At 43.3% G+C, this 20,451-nt stretch overlaps 1 protein-coding gene across 3 annotated transcripts in view; it reads right to left on the reverse strand.

The window, feature by feature from the left end:
• The window catches only part of LOC140732487 (poly(U)-binding-splicing factor PUF60-like), an 81,783-nt gene that overhangs the window by 8,898 nt on the left and 52,434 nt on the right, over positions 1–20,451 (reverse strand). For all 3 annotated transcript variants that reach the window (XM_073055232.1, XM_073055229.1, XM_073055230.1), the window contains one exon: positions 7,098–7,288. In XM_073055232.1, coding sequence (XP_072911333.1) covers positions 7,098–7,288 — 191 coding nt within the window. The remainder of the gene's footprint in view (positions 1–7,097; positions 7,289–20,451) is intronic.

Here is a 20,451-nt window from a genome sequence, read left to right on the forward strand (position 1 = left end):
TGCCTCAATTCTGTTACAAAAATTGACAGTACCAGTCTCAGTTAACATTGCCAGGTTACTGAAACGTGCTGTAATCGGGCTGCGGCAGTAACTGAAGTATTTCTGATAATAGCAATTACTGAAACATTGACACCAAAACTGACTGTCAGACATAACTGTTCTTTCAGGCTCAGCATCTAATCAACCAGTCTGGGAAATGTCCAGAATCTTGTGTCTCTTGTAACAGCTCTGAAAAACGATACAAGTAGTAATCCATCAGGCTCCACTATTTACAGCTAATTTTCTATACTCATACCATTTCCTTGCACCAACTCAATCTCCTGCCTGCCTTAATATCCCTCCTGTGAACATACTCACTGAGAGCTGTTACAGCCCATTACAGTGCTTCACTCGCCTCAGCACTGAACTGTGGATTCACTTTTGGGGACTCTGTGGTTCTTGTTCTGTGTATTTTTTGTCTGCCTAATTTGTTCTTTTTGCCCCCCGTACATTGGGTGTTTGACAGTCTTTGTTGAATGTTTTTTTTAAATGGGTTCTATTGTTTCTTTGCTTTGTACCTACCTGCAAAAAAACGAGTCTAAAGGTTGTATATATACACCTTGATATTAAATGTACTTTGCCCTTTGAAGAAACCTCTCTGCATCCGTGAATGCAGAATAAAGAATGTAAGAAGAATTTTGAGAAAGAAATTAGGAAAGCTAAAAAGATACGAGGTTGCTTTGGCAAGTAAGGTGAAAATAGATCCAAAGGGTTTCTACAGTTATATTAATAGCAAAAGGATATTGAGGGATAAAATTGGTCCCTTAGAGAATCAGAGTGGACAGCTATGTGTGGAGCCAAAAGAGATGGGGAAGATTTTGAACAATTTCTTTTCTTCGGTATTCACTAAGGAAAAGGATATTGAATTGTGTAAGGTAAGGTAAGGAAAACAAGTAGGGAAGTTATGGAAACTATGACGATTAAAGAGGAGGAAGTACTGGTGCTTTTGAGGAATAAAAAAGTGGATAAATCTCCGGGTCCTGACAGGATATTCCCTAGGACCTTGAGTCCTAGTATTAGTGTAGAAATAGCAGGGGATCTGACAGAAATATTTCAAATGTCATTAGAAACGGGGATGGTGCCGGAGGATTGGTGTATTGCTCATGTGGTAACATTGTTTAAAAAGGGTTCTAAGAGTAAACCTAGCAATTATAGGCCTGTCAGTGGTGGGTAAATTAATGGAAAGTATTCTTAGAGATGGTATATATAATTATCTGGATGGACAGGGTCTGATTAGGAACAGTCAACACGGATTTGTGTGTGGAAGGTCATGTTTGACAAATCTTATTGAATTTTTTGAAGAGGTTACGAGGGAAGTTGACAAGGGTAAAGCAGTGGATGTTGTCTATATGGACTTCAGTAAGGCCTTTGACAAGGTTCCGCAGAGAAGGTTAGTTAGGAAGGTTCAATCGTTAGGTATTAATATTGAAGTAGTAAAATGGATTCAACAGTGGCTGGATGGGAGATGCCAGAGAGTAGTGGTGGATAACTGTTTGTCAGGTTGGAGGCCGGTGACTAGTGGTGTGCCTCAGGGATCTGTACTGGATCCAATGTTGTTTGTCATATACATTAATGATCTGGATGATGGGGTGGTAAATTGGATTAGTAAGTATGCAGATGATACTAAGGTAGGTGGCGTTGTGGATAATGAAGTAGGTTTTCAAAGTTTGCAGAGAGATTTAGGCCAGTTAGAAGAGTGGGCTGAATGATGGGAGATGGAGTTTAATGCTGATAAGTTTGAGGTGCTACATTTTGACAGACAGACAGACAGACATACTTTATTGATCCTGAGGGAAACTGGGTTTTGTTACAGTTGCACCAACCAAGAATAGTGTAGAAATATAGCAATATAAAACCATTAATAATAATAATAATAATAATAAAATTACGCTAAGTGGAAATAAGTCCAGGACCAGCCTATTGGCTCAGGGTGTCTGACACCCCGAGGGAGGAGTTGTAAAGTTTGATGGCCACAGGCTGGAATGACTTCCTATGACGCTCAGTGTTGCATCTCGGTGGAATGAGTCTCTGGCTGAATGTACTCCTGTGCCTAACCAGTATATTATGGAGTGGATGGGAGACATTGTTCAAGATGGCAAGCAACTTGGACAGCATCCACTTTGGTAGGGATAATCCAAATAGGACATATGTGGTAAATGGTAGGGCATTGAAGAATGCAGTAGAACAGAGTGATCTAGGAATAATGGTGCATAGTTCCCTGAAGGTAGAATCTCATGTGGATAGGGTGGTGAAGAAAGCTTTTGGTATGTTGGCCTTTATAAATCAGAGCATTGAGTATAGGAGTTGGAATGTAATGTTAAAATTGTACAAGGCATTGGTAAGGCCAAATTTGGAGTATTCTGTACAGTTCTGGTCACTAAATTATTGGAAAGATGTCAACAAAATAGAGAGAGTACAGAGAAGATTTACTAGAATGTTACCTGGGTTTCAGCACCTAAGTTACAGGGAAAGATTGAACAAGTTAGGTCTTTATTCTTTACAGCGTAGAAGGTTGAGGGGGGACTTGATAGAGGTATTTAAAATTATGAGGGGGATAGATAGGAGTTGACGTGGATAGGCTTTTTCCATTGAGAGTAGGGGAGATTCAAACAAGATGACATGAGTTGAGAGTTAGGGGGCAAAAATTTAGGGGTAACACGAGGGGGAACGTCTTTACTCAGAGAGTGGTAGCTGTGTGGAACAAGCTTCCAGTAGAAGTGGTAGAGGTAGGTTCGGTATTGTCATTTAAAGTAAAATTGGATAGGTATATGGACAGGAAAGGAATGGAGGGTTATGGGCTGAGTGCGGGCCAGTGGAACTAGGTGAGAGTATGTGTTCGGCATGGACTAGAAGGGCCGAGATGGCCTGTATCTGTGCTGTAATTGTTATATGGTTGTCCTGAATCAACAGTCTACGACTTAAGAGAACTGATTTCTAGAAAAACACACACCAGCCAGGTGACACACAAATTCTGCATCAAGCCTATCAGTCCCATTCTGAGTTCTGAACTTTTCACTGAGATCACATTTTACTCCTCTAAACTCACCATGACACAACAGCCTGCTTAACCTCGTTGAATATGACCAGTCCTAGTCTGTTGAATCTCAGCTGTACCTGATGTTATGAAATCTTTACAAATCACAATTTGAAAACTTCCCCCAGTCTCATCTCAAACAAGAGAATATCTACAGATGCTGGAAATCTAAGCAACACACACAAAAAGCTGGAGGAACCTAGCAGGCCAGGCAGCAACTACGGAAGAGTAGTCAACATTTTGGCCGAGACCCTTCAGCAGGACTGGGAAAACAAAATATGAGGGGTGGAGTTAAAAGGTGAGGGGAGGGGAGAGAGAGAAACAAGGTGATAGGTGAAGCCAGGAGGAGGAAGGGGGGAGGGGTGAAGTAAAGAGCTGGTAAGTTGTTTAGTGAAAGAGATACAGGACTGGAGAAGGAAGAATCTAATAGGAGAAGAAATAGGAATAGGAGAAGGCAATTGGAAGAAAGAAAAGGGGGTGGAGCACCAGAGGGAGGCAATGGGCAGGTAAGGCGATAAAGTGAGAGAGGTAAAAGAGGGATGGGGAATGGTAGAGGGAAGGGATGAGCCATACCAGAAGTTTGAGGAATCGATATTCATGCCATCAGGTTGGAGGCTACCCAGATGGAATACAAGGTGTTGTAAAAACACCATCCCCTTCTCTCAACTCCTGCATCTCCACCACATCTACTCTCAGGATGAGGCTTTTCATTCCAGAACAAAGGAGATGACCTCTTTCTTCAAAGAAAGGGGCTTCCCTTCCTCCACCATCAATAATACTCTCGACCACAACTCTCATTTCACGCACGTCTGCTCTCACCCCAACCTCCCAGGGACAAGGTTTCTCATCCTCACTCAGCACCCCACCAGCCTCTGCATCCAGCACATAATTCTCTGAAACTTCCGCCAGCTCCAAAGGGATCCCACCACCAAGCACAACTTTCTTCCCCCCCCCCCCCCCCCCCCCCGCCCCCACAACCTTTGCTTCCCGCAGAGATTGCTTCCTATGCAACTCTTTTCCCATCGATCTCCCTCCTGGCACTTATCCCTGCAAGGTGAACAAGTGCTACACCTGCCCCTACACCACCTCACTCACTACCATTCAGGGCCCCAAACACTCCTTCCAGGTGAGGTGACACTTTACTTGAGTCTGTTGGGGTCATATACTGTGTCCGGTGCTCCCGGTATGACCTCCTATATATCACTGAAACCAGATGTGGATTGGAAACCCGCTTCACCGAGTAAAGGCAGAGATCCCAGTAGCCACCCATTTTAATTCCACTTCCCATATGTCTATCCATAGCCTCCCCCCACTGTCAAAATGAGGTCACATTCAGGTTGGAAGAACAACACCTTGTATTCCATCTAGGCAGCCTCCAACCTGATGGTATGATCATCGATTTCTCAAACTTCAGGTAATGGCCCATCGTCCACCACTCCCATCCCCTTTTCCCCCTCTCACCGCCATCTCCCTGCCTGCCCATCACCTCCCACTGGTGCTCCTCTCCCCTTTTCTTTCTTCCATGGGCTTTGTCCTCTTCTACAAGATCTCCCCTTTCTCTAGCCCTGTATCTCTTTCACCAATCAACTTCCCATATCTTTACTTCAGTCCCTCTCCCAGTTTCACCTATCACCTTGTGCTTTGCCCTCCTCCCCTCCTTCCACCTTTTAACTCTGCTCATTTTATTTTTCCTCCAGTCCTGTTAAAGGGTCTTGGCCCGCCTGGCCTGCTGAGTTCCTCCAGTATTTTGTGTGTGTTGCTCCATCTTAGCTCATTCATTGACAAGAATGCTGTTTCACCTATCACAGAGAGCACAAAGACAGGACTCCTTGCACACTGCTTCCAGAGAGTATTTGGCGAAATAGCAAACCACCCTTGCCTAACAAGGTGGGAGGGAGAAAAGAGCTTTCTCCTCCCCCATCCCCAATGTGCAGAAGACACAAAAGCCTGAAAGCACGTACCACCAGGCTCAAGGACAGCTTCTACCACTGTTAAAAGACTATTGAACAGTTCCCTAGTATAAGATAGATTCTTGACATCACAATATACATCATTATGGCCTTGTATCCTCGTGTCTATCAGCACTGCACTTTCTCTGTAACATTTCGTTGTTATTATACCTTATACTGTCTCACTACACTGATGTGATGAGACGATAAAACACAAGAAATGCTGGAAATCCAGAGCAACACACACCAAACACTGGAGGAACTTAGCAGGTCATGTAGCATCGATGGAAATGAATAAATCGTTGACACTTCCAACAAGATGGCAGCATGATTGTTTTGCAGCGGCTTCTACAGGTCAACAAAAGGTGCTACTGTTCTATTTAAACATATTTCTAAAGATCACAAGATCCTGCTATATGGTAAAAACTTAGAAGTGCTGCAGGTTCACACCATCAGGGAGTTGCTCCCTGGTAGAGATAATCAAGGAGCTGTGCAACATGCTGCTGCCTGAGTCGATGGAGGCTCAAGGTCAAATAGTGAGTGGCAAGACCTCTTTGGACATTATCTCATACGACACAAGTTCAATTCGCTGATTTATTGGATGAGTGCAGGGGTGAATGGAGGGAGCCTGGTCCTCGGTCGTAGTGAGGACAAGGCCTGAAGCCAGGGGTGGTGTGGCACAGTGTCCAAACAGAACCGGAGCTGCCTTCCCAGGGATTCACTTGGCAGAAGACCAGTTTTGTTGTTGCTGACTGCAGATTTTTCTGTTTTGGCTGCACTCAACGGACTCCCAGCCTCAAGCTGCAGGGTCGCTTGCTTTTCAGCCGCCAGAGGAGAGGCATCCAAGCCAGCATGTTCTACTGGGGGCGGTGTAGTGCCGTTACGGTGACTATAGATTTCAAATGGACCCAGTCGTCTGGACTATATACATACATATTTGTGTGGTTGCGTTTTTACTAATATTCTATACATGCTTGTATATGCAAGGACTGGGTCTCAAAGCCGCAGATTCACTTTGAGGTGCCAGTGGCCGGTCAACAGATAATATCAGTGGACTGGGTGATTTGGACTTGTATCCAAATTCTGCATCGTATTTTTACTGAGATTCGATACAGGATTGCTGACTTGTATGTGCAAGGACTGGGCATCAAGTCCGGGGGGGTGGTGGCACACTCTTATTATGTGATGGGGATCCTGTGTGTGCTTATTGTTGGGTGTGTCTTTGCAACATGACTCCGTAGTAACATCAACTCATTTGGCTTTATCCATGAGTATTCATGTACGGTTAAATAACAATTAAACTTAAATTGAATTTCAGGCCGAGACCCTTAACTTCAGGACTGGAAAGGAAGAGGGAAGATGCCAGAATGAGATGGGGAAAGGGGTAAGGAGTACAAGTTAGCAGGTGATAGGTGAAGCCAGGTGGGTGGAAAAGGTAAAGGGCTGAAGGAGGAGGGATCTGATAGGAGAGAAGAGTGGATCATGGAAGAGAAAGAGGGGGAGATGAAAGGTAGGTCAGAAAAGGTAAAGGGGGGGCACACGAGTGGGGAAATGAAGAAAGGGAAGGGGGGGAAATTCTTTTTACTGGCAGTTGGAGAAATTTAGCATAGCAGTATATGCAACTCTGTTGCAGCTTAGGGAATCGAAGTTTGATTCCAGCATCCTCTGTAAGGAGTTTGTACGTCCTCTCCATGAAATAGGTTTCCTCCAGGTGTTCCTGTTTCCTCCCAGTCAAATGACATACTGATTAGGTTAATTTATCATGGTAAATCATCCCATAATTAGGCTAGGGTTAAATCAGGGTTTGTTGGGGGTTGAAGGACCACAAGGGTCTATTCTGCACTGCATCTCTAAAGATATATATAAAAAGAATCAATCATGCCGTCTAAAGGGTGTTTCTATAAATGTTGCCTGACTTGCTGAGCCCTGCCAGTATTTTGTATGTTGAAATGTTCTGTATTGAAGGCACAGAGAACAGTGCACTTCAGCATGTGACAATAACAAACCAATGTTTTTACAAACAGCCCTACTGCCACTGCCCAGCTCTAGCTCAGAAGCCAACTTCCCTCACCAACCTGAGCTGTGATCTTGGCCGTTGCGGCGGCTGCTGCCACGGCTGCAGCAGGGGGTAATCCACCCGGCGCGGCAGGAGTCATCAATGGCATCGGAGGGGTCACCGCTTTCCCAACTCGTAGGAACTGGCCGCCAAGGTCAAAGAGGTTCATGGAGGAAACGGCATCCTGCGAGGACTGGGCCTTCTCGTATTCTGCACAAGGGAACAGGTTCAGTGTTCACGTACAGACAGGGCCCTCTGGGACAACGCCCAGCACCAGCCATCACAAAGCCCAAGAATGGGCACCATGCTCTATCCCACAACATCCTGTCAGAGGTTCTCCATTCCCCACCCCTCTCAAGCCCACCCGCAACCATACTTCATACATACTCCATTATTACAGCTGCCCACTCCCCCCCACACTCTCCTCACCATCCTCTTCCCAGCAGAGTCCCTGAACCTCTTCCCACCTCCACCCGCAGGCTCTCCCAATCCCCTCCGCCACCATACACACCCATTTTAAGTGAGGCTACTAACATTCTCCTTGGCAGCCCTCAGCCCTTGTGACACAACTCCAGGGCATTTACTCATCCACACAAAATGCAAGCCGGCCTCTCTTACCTTTGTCATGTCTCTTTCATTTCCAATGTGGTCTTCACACAGGTGGAAGTGTGAAATTCAGTTACTTGTGCCAGGCTGCACCTCTTTAGGCTGCAGTAGGCTTCTGCAAACGTGTACTGTTTTGCACAGACTCTGAAAGGTGCAGACAGCTGATCCACAAGGACTGCATGTGGAGGCAGAAAGAAGCTCTGCAGGAAGGTGGTGTCTGGTCCACCACGACACCAGAAGGGTGGGGCCCAAACAAGAATCAGTGATGCATCCCCCTGTACCCACTGGTGTGAACTGCACACCACACTGGCCGGCAGCCTGTTACTGTGGGGTCTAGCAGCAGCTGTTTGTCCCAGATTAGGGGCCACAGTATTTTCCAACGCTGGCAAAGATTAGACACCAAGAACTTTAAAACTTCCACCTGTCAATCGCACTTCGTTGGGCTTTGAGTATTGTCCATTGTGTTAAAAATTAACAGATTAAACAGTACTGTGGCAGAATACCACTAAGTATGTTTGTACTTCTTCCAGTAGTGGTGACATTAAAAACATTGCAATGAAGTCATTATCATTGTATGGCTACTGACCAAGCATGAAACAAACTTGCACCAAACCAAATTTTACCTGTACGAGCAAGTGCAAGGAGGACACTAACAAATCAAAAAGCCATTTCACCTCCGGGACCCAAGTTCAAATCCAGCCCAAACTAATAGCATGAAAAGTTCCTTGTCAAATTTCAATCAAGGTGAAATAAGTTAGCTTTGGTCAAAGGTCTTCACAACGCAGCAGGCATAGTTCAGTAGTGATTATGTCCGTCTGTCTCAATGAAAGAACTTGAGTTAGTGGTCAGGCAAATAACAAATATGCTGGCTCACCACCAAGTGGCGAAACTCTATATTCAGCCTGTCCATTGCAAATACCAGATTTTAAATCCATACATGCACAGCTACACAGTGCTCCTCACTCAACCAATTACTGCCATCAAAAGATACCAATCAGTCCCTCAATCATCCCCTAATTAGTCAGCTCTTCTGAAGGCAGATTAAAGCAATTAACACACTGTGCCCACTGATTGAGTCAGAACCACTGAAATGAGGATGATGGCAAAAAGATCTCGAGATGACAGATACAAGAATTGGTATCATTGGTACCCTGAAAGATTGACTGACATCTTTCAAAAGGGGCAAATTAAATAATCTGAACAGATATGGGGTAAGAGCTGGAAATAGTTGTGACAGAAAGATCACCAGCCTGAAACGTTAGCCATTTCTACGCAGATGCTGTCTGACCTGAGTATTTGCAACCTACTCTTTAAATTCCAGAAGTTTTCATGTTTTATTGTTTTACAACACTGAACCACAGTAGATTTAATTTGGCTTTTTTTGACACTGATCAACAGAAAAAGACTCTTTCGTGTCAAAGTGAAAACAGATTTCTACAAACTGATTCAAATTAATTATCAATACAAAGTAATTGATTACATTAAGCATTCACATCACTAATACAACATACCAAATTATCACTGGAGTAGCCAATTGGATTGAGAAGTCACATAATTAGTTAAATGGAGATCACTGTGTGTGGTCAAGGTGTTTCAACTGGTTGTAGTAAAAATACACCTGTATCAAGAAAGTCTGGTGAGTAAGTATCCTGGCAAAAACTACTCCACGAAGACAAAAGTTCACTCCAAGCAACTCCGCGAAAAGCACATCAGGAGACGGATATAAGAAAATTTCCAAATAACTGAATATCTGTTGGCGTACAGTTAAGTCACTCATCAAGAAGTGGAAAGAATATGGCACAAGCTTCAGAGGCTGAAATAGGACAGCATATACTGTGCAAGAGATCTGCTTTCACTTTAACATGAAAGGGTCTTTCTGTTAATCAATGCCAAAAAAGCCAAATTAAATCCACTATGATTCAATGTTATAAAATAGTAAAACATGAAAGCTTCCAAGGGAGGTGAATACTTTTTATAGGCACTGTATATTTCACAGTGATGAAGTGCTTTGAGAGGTTTATGATAAAATATATCACTTCTTCCCTGAGAATCAACTCTGATCTGCTCCAATTTGCCTTTCGTCTCCAGGTCAACAGCAGATGCCATTTCATTACCTTTTCACTCAAGCCTGGAACAGCTGGTCTTCAAAGATACATACGTCAGGATGCTCTTCATTGACTACAGCTCAGCATTCAATACAATCATACCCTCAAGACTAATCAATAAAGCCCAAGATCTTGGCCTCGATACATCCCTCTGCAAATGGATCCTCAACATTGTCACTTGCAGACCCCAGTCAGTTCAGATTGGCAACATCTTTTGAAGACCCTGACCTGGAGTTACACGCAGACTTTGCTTCTTTGCGGGAATAGGACCTGTTCTCAGAGTTTCAGGACCGGTCACTGTTGTTCGGCACACCAAGGGCTTGGCCTGAGTCTGCCTCGTGTTTGGAAGCTTAAGATCTCAGGGCTATGGAGACGAGCAGATCGAGTGTCAGTATCAGGAGACCCGTCTGTCGATGGGGAGACCGGAAAATCTTTCTCTGTTGGCCTGAACACCTTTGATGTTTACGATCTTCAGGCACAGAGCTTGTAAAAAGTGACAAAATGGACTTTTTAATATTGTAAACCAGCAGGTTGTTGTTATATCTCCTGCTCGCTGCGAAAATGGGGGACACCTCCCTCTCCTTTATTAGGGAGAGAGAGAACATGTGGTTTGTCGAATGCCAGATGAAATGCGATAGTCTTTGGGATAACTGGAAGGTCCGTGTCTTTGCTATCGCCTAGCTCACGCTTGTGCTCGGTAGCGGGGAGCTGGGTTGGGGGGACTTCAGGGTTCTCACGTTTATCTATCATTCATTCTTTGGGGCACTTCTCTGTTTTCGTGGATGTTTTGCGAAGAAAGAGCATTTCAGGATCCATATCGTATACATTTCTGTGACATTAAATTGGACCTTTGAACCCGATCTCCACAATCACCAGGTGCACCACAAGGCTGTGTGCTTAGCACCATGCTCCACTCACTTTACACTTAGGAGCTTAACAAAGCATATACTTTGTATTGAAAGGACAGGACAGGCGGTGCCGTGACTGTTGGTAAGAAATGGAATTACATTCTTAGAAAGAGGTGACAGAGTCAAAGAATGTTGAATCTTTGTGGGTTGAGTTAAGAAAACCGCAAGTGTAAAAAAAAATTATGGGAATCATATATAGGCTTCCAAATAGTAGCCAAGGTGTGAGGTTGAGATTGCAACGAGGACTGGAAAAGGCATGTAATAAGGGTAATGAGACAGTTGTAATGGGGGACTTCAATATACAAGGGGATTGGGAAATCACAAGAGAGGGAATTTGTTTAATGCCTGTGAGATGACTTAAAGCAGCTTGCGCTCGAGCCTGATATCTTAGATTGGGCATTGTATAAAAACCCTGATCTTATTAGGGACCTTAATGTAAAGGAACATTTAGGAGGCAGTGTTCATAATATAATTGAATCCATACTGCAATTTGAGAGAAGGAAGCACAAATGGAACAAAGGGAATTGCCCGGGTGGATTGGAGAAGGATACTGGCGAGGATGATGGCAGAGCTGAAGTGGCCAAAGATTCTGGGAATATTTCACAAGTCGCAGGATAGGTATGTCCCACAGAAGTAGTTCTCAAGTGTCACAGGGGTAGGCAAACAAGAAAAAGTAAAGACTACATAAAAGCTAAGGAAAGGGCATATAAGGAGGCAGAAAAGTGAGAGGGGGGTTGGATGATTGGAAAGCTCTTAAAATCCACCAAAGACAACTAACATAAGGTATAAAACAGGAAAAGGTGACATATGAGGGCAAACTGGCCAATAATATAAAGCAAGATACTACGAGTTTTTTTCAGTTGTATAAAGGTTAAAGAGATGTGAGAGTTGATATTGGACCACTGGAAAATAATGCTGGTAAGGTAGTAATAGGGGACAAAGAAAAGGCAGATGAACCTAATGAGTACTCTGCCTCAGTCTTCATTGTGGAAGATACTAGCAGTATGCCAAAGGTCCGTGAGTGACAGGGAGTAGGAGTGCCATGGCTGTTGCAAAGGTGAGCTCAAAGGTCTTAAGGTGGATAAGTCATCTGGACCAGATGGACCACATCCTAGAGTCCTGAGAGAGGTTGCTGAAGACATAACAGATGCGTTGGTCACGACCTTTCAAGAATCACTTGATTCTGGCATGGTTCCCAAAGACTAGAAGATTGCAAATGTCACTCCACTCTCAGAAAGGAGGAAGGCAAAAGAAATTATAGGCCAGTTAGCCTAACCTCAATGGCTGGGAAAGTGTTGGAGTCTTTCATTAAGTATGAGGGTTTTTGGTTCTTAGAGACTAATGACAAAATAAGTCAAAGGCAGCATAATTTCTGTCAAGAGAAATCTTGCATGACAAATCTGGTAGAGTTCTTTGAGGAAGTAGCAAGCAGAGTGGACAAAGGAGAGGCAGTGGATGTCATTTACTTGGATTTTCAGAAGGCATTTGATAAGGTGCCACACGAGGCTACTTAACAAGATAAAATGCTGTGGCATTACAGAAAAGATACTGGCGTGAATAGAGGAATGGCTGACAGGCAGGAGGCAATGAGTGGGAAAAAGGGTTAGCTTCTAGTTAGCTGCCAGTAACCAGTGCTTCTCAGGGGCCAGTATTGGGACTGCTACTTTACACAGTTTGTCAATGATTTAGATAATGGAATTGACAGCTTTGTGGCAAAGTTTGTGAATGATACGAAGATAGGTGGAGGGATAGGTAGTGCTGAAGAAGCAATACAATTGCAGCAGGAATTAGACAAATTGGAAGAATGGGCACGGACAGTATATACATGGCCCAGCCAGAACTGGACACATTTTTGTGCCTTACTGTTGAATTCAGCAAGATCTGCAACAGTACAGGGTTCCTCTAGCGATGGGCATTGCAAGAGACGTTGCATAGTTTGTGGCTCAGTTCCACATTCACAAGGTGTCGGGTAGGTGGAATGCAGTATTGGGAAATGTACACCACCAGCTTCAGGAACAGTTATCAACTATTAGTCTCTTGAACCAGAGGGGATAAGTTCACTCGTGTCATCACTGAACTTCCCCATAACCTACGGATTCATTTTTAAGGACTCTTCATCTTCTTGATATTTATTGCTTATTTATTATTGTTGTTTATCTTTGTATTTGCGCAGTCTGTTATTTTTTTTTGCAGTGGTTGTTATCAGTCCTATTGGGTGTGGTCTTTCATTAATTCTATTGTTTCTTGCATTTACCGTGATTTCCCGCAAAAATATGAATCTCAGGGCTGTATATGGTGACAAAAAAGTACTCTGATGATAAACTAATAAACTTACTGTTAACTTTGAAAGTTTCATTCTTGTATTCAAACCTTTGAAAGCCTAGCTTTCTCCAGTTCCTCCATCCCAACCTATCATCTTTCATCTTGTCAATCTAAATTTTTCAGTCCTCACATTAAAGATTGTGAGCCAGCAAGTAAAATTATAGTGCTGTTCATTCTTACATAGAAAGTGAACTGCACTGTGATTGTTCTGAGCCCACAAACTGTGCGTGGGGAGACAAACTGTCAGCATAGCATGTGTAATACTGCAAAACACAACCACCACTCTAGCCTGCTTTCACTTTTATTTACCTTCTGTACCGAGTTCACTTCTTTGCTGAGCTTCATCACTTCCTTTAGTTCCATCTGAAGACCCTCTCCCTCCAATAGTTCGCTCTGCACACCACCCTATCACAGGCACTTCGTGAAGCAGGCCTCGCAGTCACTTCAACATTTGGTCTCAACTTCCTCTGCAAATTCCACTGCTCAGCTAGAAGCTCAGGTGAGGTGGGGGTGAGAGTGAGAGCATCACACGGTGGTAATAGTGCTGAAGATGAGGTAGTTGGTTAACAGACAATGTGTACTGAGACTCCTAGCAAGGAGAGCCTGATGAGAGGACAAAATTTCAGAACAGGATGAAGTGCAATGTAAAAGGTGGACAAAATTTTAAAGGGTGAATACAGATCTGAAGGTGTTATATTTGAATGCACACAGTATATGGAATAAGGTAGATGAAATTGTAGCACAGTTACAGATCGGCATGTATAATGTTGTAGGTATCACTGAATCATGGCTGAAAGACTATAGCTGGGAGCTTAATGTCTAAGGATGTACACTGTATCAAAAGGACAGGCAGGAAGGCAAAGGTGGTGGTGTTGCTCCAATGGTAAAAATTGAAATAAAGTCATAAGAAAGACAGAGTCAAAAGGTGCTGAATTGTTGTGGATAGAGTTAAGGAACTGCAAGGGTAAAAAGACCTGGTGAGTGTCATATACAGACCCCTAAACAGTAGTAAGGATGTGGTCTACAAAGGGAGATAAAACTGCATGCCAAAAGGGCAATGTTACAATAGTCATGGGAGATTTCAATATGCAGGTAGATTGGGAAAATCAGGGTGGTTCTGGATTTCAAGAGGGAGGATTTCTAGAATGCCTGCAAGATCTTTTTTTAAGATCAGCTGTTCTGGATTGGGTGTTATGCCATGAATCAGAATGAATTCAAAAGCTTAAGGAAAAATAACCCTTGGGGAAAGAGATAACTGTTCAAATTCAAATTTCAGAAGGAGAAACTAAAGTCAGATGTTTCAGTATTACAGTGGAGTCAATGGAAATACAGAGGCATGAGGGGGGAGTTGGCCAGAACTGACTGGAAAAGAACACTGGCAGAGATGATGGCAGAGCAGCAATGGCTGGAATTTCTGGAAAGAATTTAGAAGAACACGATATATACATCCCAAAGAGGAAGAGGAAGAACTATTCTGAAGGCATGACAACCATGGCTAACAAGAGAAGTCAAAGCCAACATAAAAGCTAAAGAGAGGGCATTTAATAGAGCAAAAATCAGAGGATACAAAAGCTTTCAAATACCAACAGAAGGCAAGTAAAGATGAAGGTAAGTGAGCCAATAATATTAAAGAGGATACCAAAAGTTTCTTCAGCTACATAAAGTGTAGAAGAGATGCAAGAGTGGATATCGGGCCATTGGAAAATAATGCTGGAGAGGTAGTAATGAGGGAAAAGGAAATGGCAGATGAACTGAGTAAGTATTTTGCATCAGTCATCCTGGTGGAAGACACTAGCAGTATGGTGATAGCTCCAGGTGTCAGGGGACATGAAGTGTGAAGTTAGCATTACTAGGGAGAAGGTGCTTTGGAAACTGAAAAGTCTAAAGGTAGATAACTCACCTGGACCAGATGGTGTACACCCCAGAGTCCTGAAAGAGGTGCCTGAAGAGACTGTGGAGGCAATAGTAATGATCTTTGAAGAATGACTAGATTCTGGAATGATTTCGGAAAACTGGAAAATTGCAACTGTCACTCCAGTTCAGAAGGCATATGGAGTATTGGCCTTCATCAATCATGGAATTGAATTTAGGAGCTGTGGGGTAATGTTGCAGCTATATAGGACCCTGGTCAGACCCCACTTGGAGTACCGTGCTCAGTTCTGGTCACCTCACTGCAGGAAGGACGTGGAAGCCATAGAAAGGGTGCAGAGGAGATTTAAAAGGATGTTGCTTGGATTGAGGAGCTTGCCTCATGAGAATAGGTTGAGTGAACTCAGCCTTTTCTCCCTGGAGCGAAGGAGGATGAGAGGTGACCTGATAGAGGTGTACCAGATGATGAGATAACTCTTTCAGAATTCTTTGAATAAATAACAAGCAAGATCGACTAAAGAACATCAGCTGATGTTGTGTATTAGGTTTTCAGAAGGCTTTTGACAAAGTGCCACACATGAGGCTACTTAACAAGCTACGAGCCCATGGTATTACAGGGAAAATTCTAGCATGGATAAAGCCGTGGCTGATTGGCAGGAGGCAAAGTGTGGGAATAAAAGGAGTCTTTTCTAGTCAGCTGTCAGTGACTAGTGGTGTTCCACAGGGATCTGTATTTTTGGACTGATTCTTTTTACGTTATATGTTAATGATATGGATAATGGAATTGATGGCTGTGTTGCAAGTTTGCAGATGATGGGAGATAGTCACCCCTAGGATTCAGGAGACAGGTGACTGTCAGGAGAGGGAAGGGGAATAGACAGGAAGAGCAGAGCACCCCTGTGGCCGTTCCCATCAACAATATTTTTGGATACTGTTGGTGGGGACAACCTACCAGGGACAAGTTGCAGTGGTTGCGTCTCTGGCACCGAGACTGGACCCTCAGCTCAGAAGGGAAGGAAGGAAAAGAGGAGAGCAGTAGCAATAGGGGATTCGATAGTTAGGGGGACAGATCGGAGGTTCTGTGGAAGAGATCGAGAATCCCAGATGGTCTGTTGCCTCCCTGGTTCCAGGGTCCATGATATCTCGGATCGAGTTCTCAGTATTCTCAAGAGGGAAAAAGAGCAGCCGGATGTTGTGGTCCATGTAGGGACCAATGACATGGGTAGGAAGAGTGAGGAGGTCCTGAAAGGTGAGTTTAGGGAGCTAGGTGCCAAGTTAAAGGACAGGACCTCCAGGATAGCAATCTCAGGATTGCTACTAGAGCCACGTGCAGGTGGGTTTAGAAATAGTAAGATAGTGCAGATCAACACGTGGCTGAAGACATGGGAAGGCTTCAGATTTATAGATAATTGGGCAGTTTTCCAGGGAAGGTGGGACCTGTTCCTGCAGGATGGTTTACATCTGAACTGGAAGGGGACAAATATTCTTGCAGGTAGGTTTGCTAGAGAGGCTCCAGTGGATTTAAACTAGATATGAGGGGGGAGGGGAACCAGAGTATAGGAACAGATGTATGGGAGAAGGAAGAAAAAGACAGTAAAGTTCTTTGTACTGATAGAGATAAACAGAGAGGAAGAGGTGCAGAATTTCTTAAATGCATTTATTTTAATGCTAGGAGCATTGTAAGAAAGGTGGATGAGCTTAGAGCATGGACTGATACCTGGAAATATGATGTTGTAGCTATTAGTGAAACATGGTTGCAGGAGGGGTGTGATTGGCAACTAAATATTCCTGGATTTCGTTGCTTCAGGTGTGATAAGAATTGGAGGGACAAGAGGGGGAGGTGTTAGGTTGCTTTCGCAAGTAAGGTGAAAATAAATCCGAAGGGTTTCTACATTTATATTAATAGCAAAAGGATAGTGAGGGATAAAATTGGTACCTTAGTGAATCAGAGTGGACAGCTATGTGTGGAGCCGAAAGAGATGGGGGAGATTTTGAACAATTTCTTTTCTTCGGTATTCACTAAGGAGGATATTGAATTGTGTAAGGTAAGGGAAACAAGTAGGGAAGTTATGGAAACTATGACAATTAAAGAGGAGGAAGAACTGGAGCTTTTAAGGAATATAAAAGCGGATAAATCTCCGGGTCCTGACAGGATATTCCCTAGGACCTTGAGGGAGGTTAGTGTAGAAACAGCAGGGGCTCTGACAGAAGTATTTCAAATGTCATTAGAAACGGGGATGGTGCCGGAGGATTGGCGTATTGCTCATGTGGTTCAATTGTTTCAAAAGGGTTCTAAGAGTAAACCTAGCAATTATAGGCCTGTCAGTTTGACGTCAGTGGTGGGTAAATTAATGGAAAGTATTCTTAGAGATGGTATATATAATTATCTGGATAGACAGGGTCTGATTAGGAACAGTCAACATGGATTTGTGCATGGAAGGTCATGTTTGACAAATCTTATTGACTTTTTTGAAGAGGTTACGAGGAAAGTTGTCAAGAGTAAAGCAGCGGATGTCGTCTATATGGACTTTAGTCAGGCCTTTGACAAGGTTCCGCACAGGTTAGTTAGGAAGGTTCAATCATTAGATATTAATATTGAAGTAGTAAAATAGATTCAACCGTGGCTGGATGGGAGATGCCAGAGAGTAGTGGTGGATAACTGTTTGTCAGGTTGGAGGCCGGTGACTAGTGGTGTGCCTCAGGGATCTGTACTGGGTCCAATGTTGTTTGTCATATACATTAATGATCTGGACAATGGGGTGGTAAATTGGATTAGTAAGTATGCAGATGATAGTAAGGTAGGTGGCGTTGTGGATAATGAAGAGAGGTTTTCAAAGCCTGCAGAGATTTAGGCCAGTTAGAAGAGTGGGCTGAACGATGGCAGATAGAGTTTAATGCTGATAAGTGTCAGGTGCTACATTTTGGTAGGAATAATCCAAACAGGACATACATGGTAAATGGTAGGGCATTGAAGAATGCAGTAGAACAGAGTGATCTAGGAATAATGGTGCATAGTTTCCTGAAGGTGGAATCTCATGTGGATAGGGTGGTGAAGAAAGCTTTTGGTATGTTGGCCTTTATAAATCAGAGCATTGAGTATAGGAGTTGGGATGTAATGTTAAAATTGTACAAGGCATTGGTAAGGCCAAACTTGTATACAGTTCTGGTCACCAAATTATAGGAAAGATGTCAACAAAATTGAGAGAGTACAGAGAAGATTTTCTAGAATGTTATCTGTGTTTCAGTACCTAAGTTACAGGGAAAGGTTGAACAAGTTAGGTCTTTATTCTTTGGAGTGTAGAAGGTTGAGGAGGGACTTGATAGAGGTATTTAAAATTATGAGGGGGACAGACAGAGTTGACGTGGATAGGCTTTTTCAATTGAGAGTAGGGGAGATTCAAACAAGAGGACATGAGTTGAGAGTGAGGGGGCAAAAGTTTAAGGGTATTCGAGTGGGAATTTCTTTACTCAGAGTGGTAGCTGTGTGGAACGAGCTTCCAGTGGAAGTGGTAGAGGCAGGTTCGGTATTGGCATTTAAAGTAAAATTGGATAGGTATATGGGACAGGAAAGGAACGGAGGGTTATGGGCTGAGTGCAGGTCAGTGGGACTAGGTGACAGTAAGCATTCGGCATGGACTAGAAGGGCCGAGATGGCCTGTTTCCGTGCTGTAATTGTTATATGGTTATATAAAGGCCTGTTTTCTGTGCTGTAGTGTTCTGTGGTTCAATGAATAAGGAAATCTGACTCCACTACAGCCCTCCATAGTGCAGTTCACACTGAATCCACTCATCTATCATTCATCTTCATTCTCTGCCCCAGTCCTTGACCTCCACTGATTAAAAAAAAAGTTCCTCTCCCTCCTCACAACCTCATCTGTCCAAAGAGGGAATCTGAAGGCTAAATGATGCCACAGATACGTCGTTAGTAACTGGAATGAGACGCTGTTGGAGGCAGGAACAGGAAGTGTTTAAGCAGCATCTTGAGAGCTATTTGAATGAGCGAGGCATAGAAGGATATGGAATTAAAGGCGACAATGAGGATTAGTTTAGATAAACAACAGAAGGTTTAAAATGACTGATCTACACTTAAAGGTTTGTCACAGCCCTGCAGCATCCTTACATTTTTAAGGCAGCTAGCGCCTCATCAATGGATTTTTCAGAGAGAATGGTCAGGCCTCAGCAATGTCATAGTATAGCCCTCCCTTTGCTCCCTCAGAAATTAGGATGCATCTCATTCAGACCAGGTAAGTGATTTCCTCTCTGCTAGCTCATCCATAAAAGCATCACTTTGTGTAAGATAGAAGTCCATTTAGCCTAACAAGTCTAACAGTACAGTTGCAATAATCACAATTCCATCCACCCAATTCTCTTACCAACCCAAAACGGTGAGAATCTTCCTGAAGCTGTAAACCATCTGAATCATCAATGCAAGCACCTAGTTTCATCATTCAGTATCTAGGGTATAATCAGTACTGCACATAGACATCTTGGTCAACCGATGCTGTTTTCTACTGACATTGCAGACAATACAGAAATTTTTAAATGGAAACAACTACTTGGTACATCCAGGCTAGAAGAGTGGCTTGGTCGACCTGCAACTGGATATAGTGCCCACTTTTGCAACACATTCATTTCATGCTCAACTCTCAAGTTTAGCTGATAATTTTTTTCCCAGTTGCTGGTTCATTTTCCTTCTGAACTGAAAAAGGAATTATCTGAAGTAAGGACACTGCAGGATATCTAATTGACCACTAGCATCCTGGTAGCTGTAAAGGTAGTTGACTAATCACAACAATCAGTTCATCTACAACAGCCACAGAAAGACAATGAAAGCTTAGAAAGTTTAGGAACTACAAGCCCTCCATTCACCCTGGATTCTAGGTTTCAAGACAAGTGCTGTGCTTAGAACATACAATACATATCTGCGGTTAGCTAGCGATAACTGATAATTATGTAAAGGTCAAACAGGAATGGTCAACAGAAGTATCGAAGTGTCAGAGATTAAGGATTGCTTACATATCACTCTGTAGTGGCAGCACAGATGAAGAATGCCCGACTCCACAAGTTCCAGATAACAGAGCTGGCACAAGTCTTGGATTACAGTGACGACGAAAACCTGGATGTTAAAAATGCAGCATCCTTGCACAGTGGCTGTGCCCGAGGCACAAAAGTGTTTGTGTGACCTATATCGACAAGTCAGCTTGCCAGCCTGCATACACGTGCACAGAGATCTATACTTTAAGCAGTACTAGTTGAAGCAGCATCAACTAATAGGAGGAAAGGAAAAGGGCTGATGGCACTAAGGAATAAATATGTTCCCACTGTTACAAGCTCTGGCAGTGGTTACGATGAAATACACAGCTTGTCCTCTGTGATTCTAACAATCAGCCTTTTCTTCCAGGAGTTATTCCCACTCCATCAGACAACGCTTCCAATTCTGACGTACTATCCTGATGGCCTTTCAATGCTGAGTGATTGGCAGTCTGGTTAAATTTAGAGGTAGCTTGGTGCTTTAGAGTGGGGAAAAACAAGGTAGGAAGAAAATAAAATCAAACAGCAAAAG

Source organism: Hemitrygon akajei, chromosome 8, assembly GCF_048418815.1.
Source record: "Hemitrygon akajei chromosome 8, sHemAka1.3, whole genome shotgun sequence".
In the NCBI taxonomy this organism is placed as follows: Eukaryota; Metazoa; Chordata; class Chondrichthyes; order Myliobatiformes; family Dasyatidae; genus Hemitrygon; species Hemitrygon akajei.